General features: G+C 37.1%; 1 protein-coding gene across 1 annotated transcript in view; it reads right to left on the reverse strand.

Moving 5' to 3' along the window:
- Positions 1-4,929: 4,929 nt before the first annotated feature.
- Positions 4,930-17,977, reverse strand: part of si:ch211-269c21.2 (carbohydrate sulfotransferase 8) — a 136,949-nt gene continuing 123,901 nt past the window's right edge. Inside the window, exons 3-4 of the mRNA XM_056452188.1 lie at positions 9,737-9,777; positions 4,930-6,589 (exon numbers count right to left, since the gene is read on the reverse strand). Of these exons, the coding sequence (XP_056308163.1) occupies positions 5,519-6,589; positions 9,737-9,777 (1,112 nt within the window). The 3' untranslated portion in view covers positions 4,930-5,518. The remainder of the gene's footprint in view (positions 6,590-9,736; positions 9,778-17,977) is intronic.

The raw sequence follows: 17,977 nt of genomic DNA on the forward strand, positions 1-17,977 counted from the left end.
TACATCGAATTAAAAACATTAAAAAGATGCTAACGAATCTAAGGAGCATTTTTTCCGTCACATTTAATATTTCGCAACTACCTTACGGATTGAATGTTATCACCTTTAAGATAATAGCCCACATTCTCGAGTGAAAACACAGCAAAGCAAATCTGTTTGTATACAGGGATATGTTGCAAACTATTTGGACTTAACAACCTTTTTTTTTTTCTCTCGCCTTTGGCTCAAATTAGTTTCCCACATCAGACGAGCAGCAGGAAGACAAGATATTTTTGTTCAATTAAAGGAACAAGCCCGGAGTTAGTTCAATTACTTGACGCTGGAGGAAGATGTAAATTTAAAGATTTAAATAGCTTAGAATGTTGCCTCGAGCGCCCGCACTTCATTTCCTTAATTTACAGAGAGATGAGGGGAGTAATGGTTATCCCAATGATGTGCATCATGCCAACAAACTATATATCCGAGTAACACTTACCATCCCTGGTCTTACAGTCGAGTTTAACAAAACAGCCCGAAGACAGAGAAACTGAAACGACCTGAATAAAACGAAATCTAAAACTTTCAATTCTCACAATTCACGTGAACTAATTTCGCCTCAGTGACATTAATATTAACATTCTTCATTTATAACCACTAATAGTGTTTAAATTATAATGACAATTATAATATTTTATGTATATAGTTCTAATATGGTGAATTACTGCATAATTTTCACAAGAAAAGACATCTGTAAGACCCGTGTAACGTTTATAAATGCGTAAATAATACATATTTTCTGTTGCAGGCACTCTCTCTTCGCGTTCCTCGTTAAATCCACAGCGCCATCTGGTGGTCAGGACTCGCAACCTCAAACATTTCTCGCCCCTCTCACCTGAAACAACTTTCCACGTTTTTGATGCTGTTGCATTTTGTCTACACTTCTTCCACTAATTAGATTTTCCAGAGTCTTTTTGTAATAACTTAATTTCTAAAAGTTACTTCAGAGCTTATTCTCCTGCCTCCAGCTTCTTTCCGTTCCCAAACCCAATCATACGGAGAGACTAATTTTTCACCCCCACCTCCTTTTTAAATATGATTTCGGTGCTGAAGAAAGAGAAATGAAGATTTTCTTTGTTCTGTCTTCCACGTGACAAATGGTAGCTGATTTGATGTGCCCTTTGAGTCAGTAGATTGTGAGAGAGAACAGGATGTCAAAGCCTCGGGCTCTGCGAGATAAGGAGGGGGTAACGAGGGGGTGGAGCTAAAAAAGCCGCAGTTGCTCCGGGCGGCGCGGGACTTATTGGAGTGGGAGGACAAGATGTAAAGATCAACACCAGTTTTGACTGCTGCAAGGGGGGGTTGCTGCTTTTGTTTCACCAAAGCAGCTGAAAATATAGCCTATATTATAAAAAAATAAATAATGTCTTATAAACTGAAGCTCAATATGGATATACAGGGTAAATGTTTAGCCAGTGGCCTTAGTGTAGCCTACCGGATATTGAACTATTGATTTGATTTTAAATTAGTTCAGAATTGGGGTAACTGGTCGTTCATTCTTACCCTGAAAAAAATCCTGTATTTCAGTAACATTTTAGTGTCTTCACTTGCAAAGCATTTCCTGATGATAAATTGGGATCTTATGTGGGAATTGGGATCTTAAAATGAACTATTTTTATTTTGCTACAGCACATTCAATAAGTGAACAGGTAATCAATGCAAGTTAATCTACTGAAAAAAAAGTTTGTTTTGGTAATTTTCAAACAATGTCTGACCATTTGCTTCTCTGTCAGTTTGACAGCATCAGCCATAATATTCTTAGCCTAACTGTTAATTTGCTATGAGGGAATAGCTGCATTTCCACTGTCGGGCCAGTATAATGTTCATCTGGAGCTGTTTAATTGTAAATAAACAGTTAAACGGTCATTAATATATTTTATTATCATTATGCTTTACAAAAGAAAAAGTAGTATACATAAGCAGCAAATAAATGAGCAAACTTCTTAAAATGAATAGCTATTATAAAGAAATAGAATCAAATGATCAAATCTCATTAGCCTTTTCTTCACTGTATAACTTACACATTCTGATTAATGAGCAGCGAATGAATCTCATTTATTTAGATTTTTCGTTTGATTACAATATAAATGCTCACATTTAACATTATAATGAAAGCATTCGATTGCTTTCCTAACTTGTTATGCTCATTTAGGACAAAATTAGTTATGTTTGAAAAAAAAAAACACCAAGATTGACATCTTTAGTTATTATTATTAATGTCTATATTTCCGGTCAAACACGCACCCAAAACGCAGACATTTGCTCCGCTTCAAATTGTGTGTGCAGAATCTGTTTGGCAAACAGCGTCTATTTATCACTATGGAGCGCGTCAGCTGACAGTCACGCACCGCTATATGAGGACGACACCTGTAATGAAATCGGGAAAAAGAGAATCGCGGCATTTTTATATTTATCTCTAAGTGTTTTTTATGCCTAAATTAAATGAAAGCACAGAATAGACTCACATTTAAGAGCAAGGGGCGTCCCCTGGTGGTACGGTGGTATGGGTTGCGTATATTATTGCCACCCTTCATAGAAAAATTGAAAATACGGGAGAAATACAGGAAAATACTTTTACAGGATGATAGCGGGATAGAACTGTAAAATACGGGAGAATCCCAGGAAAAAACAGGAGGGTTGACAGGTATGGGCCAGTGCAAGCTAGGGCTTTTATCAGGCAGGGCCAACAGCTTGAGCAGTGAGGCCGAAATCATGTCGCATTTCCACTGTCGGGCCAGTAGCTCGCAGTGCAGCATGCAAACCCCGCCCCCAGAATGTCCCCGGAATCAAACGTCACACATCCCGTCACCATATCCCTGCCCACCCCTAAACACTAAAACCCCCACCACCCCTAGGGCTTGACTTTCGACCACTCCATTACCTCTCCCTCCTCTGGTAACATGCCGGATCCGTAACCCCGTTTTGTTCTGAGGACATCAAAATGTACAAATTAGGCACTGGGTTTTTCATTCTTTATATTTGTTTACATCGCCGACCGACTGTTGGCATTGTGCATCGAGTGGTGTCGCCACTAATGGAGGGATGACCACCCAGCACACCATCCATAAAACCACAGAATTTCTCCGGTAATAACTTCGTATAAAACATATTTTAACATCCTCGTTTCGGTAGATGCTGTCAAACATTCAGCCCAAACATACCAATTTTTCCCTATAGGCTATATGACTCTTAGTAGGTAATTCCCCTTTATTTAAGAGAATAATTTAAGGATGTTGCTTATTGATATGCAAAAAGAAAGCCCCACCCCCTACTCAATATTCCATTTCAGTTGGAAATACATTAACATATTAAAACATAAAGGTTTCAGCAACTTCCGGTTCACATGGACTTTCACTTTTTTAGTGCATTAACAAAGCATAGAACTCCTGTCGCTGAATGGTGCATGTGTGGACTTTCCAGCTGATTTTTTAATTGACTTTAATGTCAAAAGGTTAGTGAGAAGAAGACAAACATTTTGAATACCATTTTGATACTGTAAAACAGCTCTATTTTTAACAATGCACTTATGTAAAAGAACAGAACTGGAAAAAATACAGTTTTGTTTACTGAATGTGAAGGTTTGTTGCACATAACCCCTAATAGCTACTAAACGTTAAACCAGGGGTGCCCAAATATTTCTTAAGAAGGGCCAAAAAGCTGCCATTTGTAATTTTCAAATTTATTTAATAATATTTAAAAAATACCTAAAAAACATTACTTTACAGTAACTAATACAGCATCATTTTTTACATCTTAAAATGAACTTATTAGAGTAAAAACAATCTAATTTATAACATAATGGAGTTTTTGCCCTGATTTGCTTGCTGATGTCCTCTGAATAGTCCTCTAGCTGTCGAGAGACTATTTACATTTAAAAAACATCTGATTAATTTAAAACTTTTCATTTCAGTTTTTTTTTTTGTAGCTCATTAAAAAAAAAGCAAACAAACAAACCAAAAAAACTTACGTCAAATTAGAAATGATCTCTTTTAAAGGCATTCACCCGCACCCTCTCCATCCATCTCACTCTCTTCTCAGATGGCATGGTGGGCCAAATCAAATCAACTTTGGCCCGCAGCCCTACTTTAGGCATCTCTGCTTTAAACTGTTGGATGGCACAACTGACCAGCTACTGTAGAAGCAAATATTTAAGAACAGAGTGTAGTAAACAACTCCATTCACTTATAACTCATTCTGGTAAAGACAGAAGTGTTGAGTTTTAATTGATCTTAAATATTTTTAAGCAGCTTGTCAATTTTAGTTCAGCTTATTTTAGCATTATTCAAGCATTCATTGTGGAAAAACTACATTACCCATGATGCTGTACACAAAATTCCACCAATCAGAGAGTCGCCATGAGCAAATTTCACCAAAAGAGTAAACTCCCGTTTACTGTCCAATTTCCAAATACTTGTTTCTTATTGAAAGGAAGATTTGTAATGTTGTCTAGCTGGTAAACTAGCTCAAATATCCAAACAAAGACTTTTTTAAAAATCCCAATGCGAGAAATTAGTTGAAAAAATATTTCTGAAATAGCGGGCTACTTCCATATTCCTAATTTTTACCAAGAACTTGCATTGCCATCTTCATCTGAAATGTGAAAGGCTTTCACATTTCCTTCCGGTGATTTCCTTCAACTTATTTCAGCTGCACATAAACACTTGATTTCAATGCATGTGAGGCTAATTTGTAATTCTTCACTTTGTTTGCCTGACACGAACGCAGTATGGTATTTTAACCTATTTGCATTAAAAATATGAGTAACTTAATGACTTTCTTAAACATTTCTAAGATAATTTGAGGTCTAGACACAGACAGTACTGGACATTTATAATATAGCATCAATATAACAACAATTATTAAAACAATAATAATGCAGAGACATAATCTAACTACATTGAAAGATGGTGGAAACGTTTATTGATATCCAGAAAACAAAGAAATGTGAAAGTAAGGCAAAGGTGTGGTAGGTCATGCTCCTATACATGACACACTGTGTAGACAAACTGTTCCTATACATTCACAAAAATGCAGACTTTGTCATTATCAGATGCACCAAACCCAACCACTACATCGTTGACCATGTTTTGACACGTTATACTGAGTAAAGTGATACTCAAAACTGTGCGTAAAATCATCTGCCTGCAACACTTTAATAAATAACATCATGACAAGTTTTACACATTCTTAGTAGAGTCTATGTATTCTAGACAGTCTGTGAAACATGACACACGACATTTTAAAGTTCACCCCAAAATTACCCGCATAATGATGCCCAAATGGGTGAACTGTCTCTTTCAGGGGTTCTCATTGAACAGAATTAATAATAAATAAGCTAAACGCAAGGACCAGCTTGCAGAGGTAACTATAGAGTGCGATTAATATTTCACATTGAAATTGGTCGACAGATAAATAACATTTTGAAAGTAATAAAATAACCTCACTAAGACAAAGGCCCACAGAAAGTTCACGGTAAAAGGCCTCAGTATAAATCTTTAAACGGTTTGGAGTAGTTGAACATCAGATAATCCATGTAGTAAAAGTCATACGCCCTTTGTCTCTCGGTCACGTTTAGCTGCGCAAAATATCTCTGTGTGATTTCCGAAGATGTCCTTTCCGCATTAGGGTTCCTGTCTTTAAAGCTAGGGAATGTTAAATTGCTAGGAGCACTGATGCTTCTCAAAAGGAAATTGGCTTCTTCTTCTAGAGTCTCAAATTTCCCGACGAAATCATAATCCAGCAGGCAGGGACTGCAGAGATGGCCAACCGGCTCCCAATGGATGTCCATGCCAACTGGCCGATGCACATCTAACAAGTACTGGATGAATTCCTTGAAGGTCACTCCTGCTCCCGTCCGCAAGGCATACTGCGTCGCATTGCTACGGTACCTTGAGATGATGGGCTTCCCAAAAACTGGATGGTAGTACGAGTTTGGATTCTCAAATTTGTCCCGAAAAGCGGACACCAGCCTTTCGAAGGGTTCCCTCAGGAAGAGGACTTTGGTGTAGGTCTTCAGACGCCGGATGATGCCCTTTTGATTAAACGAGTCTAGACGCTTGAGGTGATTCCCATAATGCACCTCGTCATGTTGGATCTCTCCCGTAGAAGAAGCGAGACCCTGAAGCACCATGAGCACCCTTTTCCAGTTGGAGCATCCCGCTTTGGGCACCTCGCAGTAGAGCAGTTTGTGCTTGTCCTCCACAAAGATACGGGAGACGTGCATGCGGGTTATCGTCTGCTTAATGGTTCCGCTAGTGTATTTGGCACAGACCTCCCTCATGAGCCTCTGGCGGGACTGCAGCACCTGCTCTAGACTCTCTCTGGTCTGGCCAGGAGGGTCAGCATTGTGCTGCTGGATGAGTGGGCCGCTCTTAAGGAGGAGTTTACGGTGGTTCTTTGTGATGTGTGCTGATGTGATTTCTCTGGGGTTGATTGGAGAGGAACTCTGGATCCATGGGAAGACTGGGAGTTGCACTGGTTGTGCAGGTTTAGGAAAGTTGTCCTCCGTTGGATCCGACTGTCTGTCATTGTCAGGACAGTAAGGACACTGGTCCTGTCATTGAGAGAAGAAGGAGCTGTGAGCAATGATACTTTATTCATCTTAAGGCACACCCTTGTGAAAAAAGTGTGTTTAATTATAATGAATGCGCAAATGTTGTGGTACATGTTTAGGGACAGGCCTCTGTACCTATAGTGTAATGAAAAGGCTGATGCACTTGTAGTGTACTTCTAATGAATAGGCCACTGTACTTGTAGAGTACGTGTTGTGTAATGAAACTAAAGGCAACTGTATTTACTGTGTGCTTGTAATATAATGAAATAAAAGGCTCTTTTTAATGTGTGTGTGTTGTGTAAAGAAATTACAGGTCACTGTATGATAAGTATGTAATAAGACCACTGTGCTTGTAGCATTGCACAAAGGCCATTGGACTTGTAGTGTAAAAATATAAGACCGTTGGATTGTAGTGTACCAGTTGTATAATTTAAAGGCCTCTATGCTTGTAGTACAATATATAGAGCAGCTGTACTTTTAGTGTACTTGTAGTCTACTGAAATATAGTTGTAGTGTAATAAAATAAAGGGTCTTTGCACTCTTATTGTAATGCAAAAAGCAACTGTACTTGTAGTGTATGTGTGGTGTGAAGAAATTATAGGCTCTCTGTACTTGTGGAAATCTCTGTACATAATGGAATTGAAGGTAATTTACAGTAAGTGGACCTAAATGTTCCTTAACACTTTTATAAAAACACTTTGTTCTAAAATCAAATCAAAAAAATAATTGCAGTCAACATACAAAAATACTGAGTACTTAAGATATTTTCTTTTAAAGTATTAATTACTTCTGTAATAAGTCAGACCCCCTAGATTTTCGTGATTCCACGATCGCTGAATCCAACACAAAATCAATAAAAAGTAGCAAATATTTGTGATCCTGTAAAATTCTTAATTTAAATGTAAAATAATTGCAAAAACAGTAAATAATTTCATAAAACATGCAATTCCAAACCATATAATCAAATTAGATTTATTTCAGTTTGCAATTAATTGTTTGACTTATAGGCGTTGCATATGCAGCGCACGTGATGTCTCTCGAAAAATGACGTGTCACCTGCGCCCTCACAATCATTACATTACTTTCCATTATATGGAAGGGGTGGAGGGTGGAGAGGATTGTTTTGCAGTTTTTGCAGTAAGTACATGTGAATAAAGCGTGAGTGATTTACATGTGGTCAATGCAAAGATGGGATTAGATATACTGTGGCGCTGGCCGTTTTGTGCGTTTGACGCGCTTCAGACTGCAAAAGAAAGTTGGAGCAAACAAGCTGGAGATTAGTTCGATGATGGCCGCTGGATGTGACTGAATTGAAGGACATTATTTGGGCTTTACATGTATGGCTGGTATTATGGTGTGCATCAAATCGATGAATGATTTCGTTTAACTCATTTCCTGCCGTTGACGAGAGAAAACGCTTCCCAGGCATTGACGAGTTTTACGACAATCCGTGTTCTAGGTGTAAACCAGTAGGGGATGCTCTAATGCATGTCCATGATGTCAGATGCTACAGGTGAAATCTGAGAGAGAACGTTAGATTATGGGTAAAAATAAGAGTTATACAACCTTCCTTTGTCCTAATCCCTACTATTTTAGATCTTTTATACGACAAGACCAAAATCAAGAAGCTTTATTTTTATGATTTGTGTCATTTTCATTGTGCCAGATTGTGCACATCTAACATAGTAGGCTACCTAATATGGTAAAGAATATATATATATATATATATATATATATATATATATATATATATATATATATATATATATATACATATATATATATATATATATATATATATATATATATATATATATATATATATATATATATATATATATACATACATATTTATACATACAGTTGAAGTCCGAATTATTATTATTTAGCCCCTTGTTTATTTTTATCACCAATTTCTGTTTAACGAGAGCAGATTTTTTTTCAACACATTTCTAAACATAACAGTTTTAATAACTCATTTCAAATAACTGATTTATTTTATCTTTGCCATGATGATAGTACATAATATTTGACTAGATATTTTTCAAGACACTTCTATACAGCTTATAGTGACATTTAAAGGCTTAACTAGGTTAATTAAGTTAACTAGGCAGGTTAGGATAATTAGGCAAGTTAATGTATAACGATGGTTTGTTCTGCAGACTATTGAAAATATATTTAACTTAAAGAGGCTAATAATTTTGACCTTAAAATGGATTTCAAAATATTAAAAACTGCTTTCATTATAGCCAAACTAAAACAAATGAGACTTTCTCCAGAAGAAAAAATATTATCAGACATACAGTACTGTGAAAATTTCCTTACTCTGTTAAACATCAAATGGGAAATATTTTAAAAAGAAAAGAAAATTCAAAGGGGGGGCTAATAATTCTGACTTCAACTGTGTGCGTATATATATAATTGTTTGCAAATTTCTGGGAATCACCACCACAAAATCAGTAATTTTTCATTGCAAAAAAATCACAAAAAATTGTGAAAAACTAGGGGGTCTGATAAGTACTCTTGGGTCATTTGTGTCACAGTGGCTGATTTTGATTACCATAAGTCTGGTGTTATAAGAAATTCCTGCTGAAAATTGTATAGCCCTAGTCTCAGATCTATAAAAAGCCATCATAATTAAAAACATAATAAAATAAATCAAATAAAAAATAATCACGACTGTCGCATAGTTGTTTACAAAAGGTGTGATGTTTAGTTTTTCTTTATTTAGGAAACATAAAAGCCAGCTATGAAAGTATTATTAATAAAGCAAAGAGTATGCTATTAATAATAAGTTTTTAATTAATACAGTAAACATATTGAGATACTTGGAAGTGACACTGTGGTTGGAATTCATATCTCTATGCTGGATACTACTATCAGACAATAAGCTAATTAAACTGAATATTATATTATATATTGAACTGAATTCAATCTTGGTAAAAGTGTCATTTTAAAAGTGTTTTATATGCAAGTCCACAGGGCTGATAGAAAGGAATATAATATGAAAGAAGGTTGTGATATTTTTTTAAAGTCCTGTCTCTCCAAAAGCAGCCACCAAGTGGAGCCAGTGCACAACTTTTCCAGCCGCCCCCACACAACATACAGCAGACGAAACCTTGTGATCAGTGATACGAATAGGCTTACCTTTCTTACAGTCTGTACTTGGGAGAACATGACCTTTGCACCTGAGGGAAAAAGAAAGAAATGGAACGTTAGAATGACATTTCGGGCTTCTCCATTTTTACAAGTCACGCACCATGAAAGTGAACTTTTGGGTTCAGGAATTTTCATCTTGCTGCTCGAATTCATAATGCAACCCAAGAGAAGTTACACTGAAAGCGCAGTCCACCCGAAACTAAAATATGCTGAAATAAAGCGCATATGGCTCAGTGAAGTGTTGTCCTTGCTCTTGTACACAGAGGAAGTGAAGAGAAAGGGCGGGCGGACGGAGCGAGCTTGACTCCTGTGCTCGACTGCTAATGTTTGCAGCAGCTCCAGATGGTCTCACAGCAGCCTGACAAACACCATCGTGACATCGAAGGTTATTGTGAATGAATGGAGGAAACCTGTCAAAAGATATTCCTAAATGTATTCATTATTATGCAACAGTTTGGTCTGCTTCTAAAATCTGATTGGCTGATTTTTTTTAACAGTATTCGACCAGTATTGACATGGAAACAGCTTCAGTTTTAGTCTCCATGATGAGTGTCATGGAGGAGGACTAGACATTTAAAAATACTAGTGCATTTGTGTTACCAATTGTTGCTTTAAGAGATTTTTAGACTGAAATGTGGTTGTTTTGGTTTCACGTGCAGTATGTGTGTGTTTTTTTTTAAAGATAGTGAATACTTGAATGCTTAGTGTGGAGCACCAAGATGGCAGCTGATGCTGAGCACTTAGGAACCTGCTGAGAGTAGCCTTACCTTGGACACTTTTTCTGGAATCTACCGCTGACTCTGGTGTATGTCTCTATAGCAGTTAAATATGCCATATCATTTGTGTCAGACATATATAATTGTTCATTTTTAGTCTAATTAACGTATTTTTAGTTGTTTAAACCATTCTATCTAGTTGTACTACCTTTGGACTCTGTCTTTAATCATGTTTTTAAAATAAAAGTTTATGATAGATAATAGCCTTGCTTTCGGGCATGACATATTTCTATATATGTACATGTAGAATATTAATTTATTTTGCATATGATAGGTAATGTGTTTCACGTATGTCTATCACTTATTTAGTGTTAGGATCTGAAATAAAGCTGCATTGAAAAGACATGAGGTGAGGCAGGCGGTAGCTCTGGGGGGGCACACATGGGCTCACAATTATTCTTATTTGGCGGTTGCTCTTCATCTACGCGGTAAAGTTCAACAGGAGTCTGTTATTTTGTTTTGCTTTGACTAACTGCAAAAATCATGGATGTAACGTTAATATCTAAACTCAAAACATTTCTCACACTGTGTGTGTGTGTGTGTGTGTGTGTGTGTGTGTGTGTGTGTGTGTGTGTGTGTGTGTGTGTGTGTGTGTGTGTGTGTGTGTGTGTGTGTGTGTGTGTGTGTGTGTGTGTGTGTGTGTGTGTGTGTGTGTGTGTGAGAGAGAGAGTGCATCCGCCGTGATGCTGTGTCGCTTCTTATAGGCTGTCTGTAGCGTTCACCTTGGTGTTTTTAGGAAGCATATTAAATCGCTATATATTTTACATTCTTTATTTGCCCAATATGTACCTGCCATGTATAGAAAGAATGCTGATATGATATATGAAACACAATGGGTAGTTGGCAAATATATTGGGTGCATGTAAATATGACCCTGAAAGAGTCGTGCCTCACCAGCCACAAACCTCACCGCACGTCACTGGTTCAGTCCTAGTGACCATACTGGCTTACTATCGGTGTTATTTTGCATAAAAAATAACTTAATTGTCTGTGCCCATAAATGTTTGACTGTGCTTCTAATTTTCTTTTAATTAGGAGCACAAGCCATCCTAAACATCATAGTGGAATATACAAGAACTTTAGTTTTATTTTCAACAAGATGCAACGATGAACAAAACATGTTTAAAGAAACTAATGCCTTACTTCAAACAGTTTAAGGCAGTATTTCAAGACTTATGTGATGTGACATAGCTCAAGCATTCACCACTGGGAAAAAAACAAATTGTGTGTCTTGGTAATGGGGAATGAGTTTAGAAGATGGCCTGAGTCAAACTGAATCAGACTTTGCAGCTCTGGCAGAGACGTCTCAATGCTTTGACACTGACCTATGGAAGGGCAGAAACTCGCATCGATTAGATGCCAAAGCCTTGACACTTCTGTTGATGGATTCATTGCAGACCGGCCCCAGACATGGGTTTGAGAGGCACAGCAGGTTATTTACAGGCTGTCCTTCCCAGGGACGGTTTTCCTAATGTAATCGGTTCGTACCGTTAAATCAAAACATCCTGTTCAATCAAAATTGAAAGGTGAAAGGGAAGTTTTTTTTTTTTTTCATCATTCAACTGTTTTATTTTTGCACTAAGTTGCTATAGGTTATGAACAGATGGTGTCTGTCAGCCTTTGCACTGGAGAAAAAATGAATCTTGATGATTCATAAAATGCAGAAGTCAAGACATACTGGGACTTTGAGTAAAAAAACAAATACAGGAAAAACAAAAAAAAAATCTATACAGTTTCTGTGGCTCCTGATGACATATACTATCAGTCTATGTGAGAAAATGAACATTGCTTGCAACCTAATTACTTTTAAAATACAGCCGGTACAAAATCTGTATACGCATTGTCACAGGTGCAGATTCACAGACGCATCACTGTATTTTGTACGATTCTTTAGATTGGTTATCTTTATATCAAAGGAGAAAATTACATTTGTACTTATTTACTTTAAAGGCTCTCTTAGGTAAACTACCATCCAATCTTTATAATTGTTAACATTTCACATGAATAACCAACGCACTAGATTTGGTTCCTGTATTCGGTTAACAGTCCCAAGGGTATTGTCAAAACTTGGCAAACATGCTTTTTCTTTTTATGCTCCTAGTGCTTGGAATGATCTGCAAAATGGGCTTAATCTTGACAGACTTTCGACTCTGAGTACCTAAAACATCTTCTGTATAACGTCTTAAAGGATATCTGTAATAGTTTTTTATGATCTGATCTTTTTTAATGAATGGTGATTTAGTAATTTTGTGGTATTGTTTTCTGTGATTTATTTTTGTGTGAAACTTTGTGCTGTCGTCTTGACCAGGTCTCACTGGAAGAAGAGATAGTACTGTCTCAATGTGAACTCCTGGCTAAATAAAGGAAATAAATAAAAAAATAAACAGATGATTGTAACTATGATTTGGTACAAAAGCAGCATCCATGAAAGGTCTAGTCCTTTAGGAGCAAAGATGGGCCAAGGATCGCCTGTTTGCCAACAAATAAGAAAGTGATTGAAATGTTTAAAAACAGTGTTCCTTAAGGAAAGACATTTGGATATATGTGGCATATTTTGTAGTGCAAAATGCGACAGTGAAGACCCCGCACTGTTGGCTGCTTTAAGACTTGTTTTCAGGAAGAACAGGACAAAATTATACCTGAAACACTTCATTACTTGGTGTCTTCAGTACCTAAATGCCTTTTAAGTGTTGTGAAAAGGAATGGCAACACTACAGTAAACGCTTTACTGTTCCAGCTTTTTTTGAAATGTGTTGCAAGAACCAAAATTGGAATACGTGTTTATTTTAAAAATAATAATAAAAATCATTAGAAACACATTAAACAATGTGCTTTTGTATTGTCTGCAAAGTAAAGTAAAGTTAGAAATCACAAAACAAAAAAGTTTTACCCTACTGTGCCAACTTTTTCTGATTGGGGGTTGTATAAGCAGTTGGGCTGGGCGATATTGCAAAAAAAAATTATGTTTCATATCATTCGATATTGATAATTATTGAATTTTTTTAACAATACATTTAGGAATATTAGGATTTTTTAGTTATTTAACCACTTTATTTTAATTTACCAACATGACTAAAGGCAAATAGTTTTAATAATCAAAAACAAAAATATTTAAACAAAATATCTGATCTCTTTGTAATGAAATAAACATAAGTGCTAAAGAGACTCTTAAACTTGATAAATAAAATGTTACAAAGCGTGTGCAACAGTAAAGCGTAAATACTAAACAATCAAAAGAAATTTTAAGGTGTGAATAATAATGATACAGTAAACCTCAAACTCTGTCAACAACACAAATTATGACAAATTATTACAAATCTGACATTCTGCAACAGTACAAATTATGAAGTTAAATAACTTTAATTACACCATTTGCTAAAAATCTTTCAGATGGGGAGCTAGTGGCTGGGATGCACAAGAAAAAAAACAAAAAGCCACTCTGGCGACATCCTTACAGCCTTTTTTATTTACAATCTCCTCACTGCTGCTATTCAGCACTCATTTTCACGTGAGTTGTTATTCTGACCTGAAGTGACAAGAGTGAGCACGTGGATTCCTTGATCATTTACAATGGGCTTCGCGCTACTTCAATTCTTTAGATCTACTTACATGAATCGCGGTGCGCTGGGGCATTCGGAAATGTTCAGATGTTTTCAATTAGGTGCGGCTGGAAAATGCGCGCAGTTCACATGCGCGCCGCTTACACAACATGTGCACGTCTCTTCTATTTGTTGTACAAGTCATGGTGCCTCCATTAGAAATGACAAACTTACACCCTAAGCTTATTGGCATTGCTTCCAAGACGCGCACTCAGCAGCCACATTTTAATAAAACTATAGCGCTTCATACAGAAACTACGTACCGGATCCTTTTTTTATATCGATATTGACAATACTGTTCGGTCAGTAAATATCGACACTGATTTTATCACCTAGCCCTAATATGCAGTCTGGAAAAAGACAGTGTGCTTTCATCAGATTTTTCTTGAAATGATAGTTGACCCAAACATAAAAATGTACTCCCCATTTATTTTCCTTTATGTGGTTCCATCTCTGATGAGTTTATTGTTTTCCACTGAACACAAAAGAAGATATGAAAAATGCTGGATACAGTAACTACTGACATCCACAGTAGAATAATAATACTTTGGAAGTATTATTCAGTGGCGGCTTTTTAACCAGCCTTTTATAAAACATACAGTATAGATTAAGCAGAAAGTCAGTAAAGCATGACAGATTATTCATTTTGTGGTGAACTATCCTCTAAAGTGACTTTAATTTCTCTCTAGTGCTTCATACAATACTGAGTAAAGCAGCTTTACAGAAAAAAACAGGCAAAATAGTACAATCACTTATAATAACAGCGTGAAAATGACTTCATTCATTCATTTTCCTTCGGCTTAGTCTCTTTATTAATCAGGGGTCACCACAGCAGAATGAACCGCCAACTTATCCAGCATATGTTTTACGCAGCGGATGCCCTTTCAGCTGCAACCAGGCACTGGGAAACACCCATACGCACTCGCATTCACATACATACACTACGGCTAGTTTAGTTTATTCAATTCACCTGTACAGCATGTCTTCGGGCTGTGGGGGAAACTGGAGCACCCTCCAACACAAAGAGAACATGCAAACATGCAAACTCCACACAGAAATGCCAACTGGACCAGCCGGGACTCGAACCAGCGACCTTCTTACTGTGAGGTGACCGTGCTTACCACTGAGCCACCGTGCCACCCCAAAATGACTTCAGTTGAGCAATAAAAACGATCTCCAATTCACACACACAAATGACTCTTTTTTTGAGTCAGTCGAAAAAGATTCACTCCTGAATTAAATCATGCAGGCAAAAATGAACCATTCAGAAGAATTAGTGACTTCACCTCTGACTCGATGAACGTTTTTTCTGCAAAACTGGAAACTGCTCTGTCGGTTTAACTTTAATATTGACAACTCTCTTAAAAATCAATATACTCCTGATTAATTCAAGTCCTGTTTTATATTGTTTCCCCTCAGAAATCTACGATCCTACAGGCGTAAAATAGGTTGCAGAAGGCATGGTAACCTTACATTCAGTCTGTACATTGACTTTAGTATTGACAATGTAATTAAAAGTAAATCAATTCTCCACTACACTGTTCATTAGACGCTTTTAATTGCTTCATCAAAAGCAATATTGTATAACAATGTACATGTATAACAGATGCTAATAAAACTGTACAGACTATTGTAAAGTAAATACACAGTCAAACTTGTCATACAAAGTTCTTGAAAGTAATATATAGTTCACTGTAATCCTGCAATGAGGACACAGTATAGGTTGTAATTTCCCGTAGACGAGCATGAGGACGAATTTCAAAGAGAGTCTGCAAATATTCATGGTGTTTCTTTTCTTTTATTCATAAATTCAGAGAATCCTGCTGCTGAGCCTGTTTTATCCAGCACAATTCGTGTCATTATGCATTATTTCACTTAATCTGTCTGCAGTGCTGTCTGCTGTTGTTTATACAGTGTATTCCAGGATAAGAAGTTTCTAATAAACTTTCCGTATGTAGTGTCACTAACCTATATATGATGCATAACAGATGCACGTAAGAAAGCTGTTAATCATTTATCAGCATAGCTAATGTTTCAAAGAGCAGATATACACTCACCAGCCACTTTATTAGGTACACCTGTCGAACTGTTCGTTAATGCAAATTTATATTTAGTCAATCACATGGCAGCAACTCAATGCATTCAGGCATGTAGACATGGTCAAGACAATCTGCTGCAGTTCCAACTGACCATCAGAAATGGGCAAGGAAGGTGATTTGAGTGACTTTGAACATGGCATTGTTGGTGCCAGATGGGCTGGTATGAGTATTTCAGGAACTGCAGATCTATGGCATTTACGCGCACAACCATCTCTAGGGTTTGCAGAGAATGGTCCGAAAAAGAGAAAATATCCAGTGAGCGGCTCTTCTGTGGGCGCAAATGCCTTGTTGATGCCAGAGGTCAGAGGAGAATGGCCAAACTGGTTTTAGCTGATAGAAAGGCAATAGTAACTCAAATAACCCCTCGTTACAGGTATGCAGAAGAGCATCTCTGAACACACAACATGTCAAACCTTGAGGCAGATGGGCTACAGCAGCAGAACACACCAGGTGCCACTCTTGTCAGCTAAGAATAGCAAACTGAGGCTACAATTCACACAGGCTCACCAAAATTGGAAAATAGAAGATTGGAAAAATGTTGCCTGGTCTGATGAGTCTCGATTTCTGCTGCGAGATTCGGATGGTCAGAATTTGGCATCAACCTCATGAAAGCATGGATCCATCCTGCCTTGTATCAACAGTTTGGGCTGTTGGTGGTGGTGTAATGGTGTCGGAGATATTTTCTTGAAACCCTTTGGGCCCATTAGTACCATCGATTGAGCATCATGTCAATGCCACAGCCTACCTGAGTAATGCTGCTGACCATGTCTATCCCTTTATGACCACAGTGTACCCATCTTCTGATGGCTACTTCCAGCAGGTTAATGCACCATGTCATAAAGCGCAAATCATCTCAGACTGGTTTCTTGAACATGACAATGAGTTCACTGTACTCAAATGGCCTCCACAGTGACCAGATGGGAGATTTGCATCAGGGATGTTCAGCCACGAAATCTGCAGCAACTGTGAGATGCTATCATGTCAATATGGACCAAAATCTTTGAGGAATATTTCCAGTACCTTGTTGAATCTATGCAATGAAGGATAAAGGCAGTTTTGTAGGCAAAAGGGGGTACAACTCTGTACTAGTAAGGTGAACCCAATAAAGTGGCCGGTGAGTGTTTAAAAAAAACTAAATTAATATTCAGTCTGAAATTATTATTATTATTTTTTTTTCATTTTATGGTGAATCGTCCGTGTTAAAAACCTTGTTTTATTAAAGTTTTATGCAGTTTAATACTGGTGCAAGTGGTTCAGCTAATAGTGATAGTGATTGACATTAAAAACAATTATATTTTGAGTTGTTCATGGCAAAGCATGTCTATGCTTAAGTTTACACCACTGGGAAATGACAACCCAATTCTTGAAATGTTCCTTCACAAGTCAAGTCAAAGTGCAAAACAGGTGATAAAAAAAAGTCAGGCAAGTTTGATTATTGTGAAGTTCAATACCAACATGCAGTTTTGTGGAATGCTGGCTTTGTGCTAGTTTGTTCAATGATGATCCTATATGTTGTGAATGTCAGTGTTGAATGATGCGACTCTGTTGTGCAGCTCTACTGACCCATAACTATGCAAGCCAAGGGCGACAGTGGCGAGAAACCCAAACAATCCCAATTGATAGAAATGGAGAGAGAGAGAGAGTGAAACACAGCAGCTAACAATAGCAGCTTGAAATCCCCCTGAAATCTTTTGTCAAAAATATATTTTGTATTATTTTCAATATTTGTTTTTTTCCATACAGATAAACTCCCCA

The sequence above is a fragment of the Danio aesculapii genome, chromosome 25 (assembly GCF_903798145.1).
Source record: "Danio aesculapii chromosome 25, fDanAes4.1, whole genome shotgun sequence".
In the NCBI taxonomy this organism is placed as follows: Eukaryota; Metazoa; Chordata; class Actinopteri; order Cypriniformes; family Danionidae; genus Danio; species Danio aesculapii.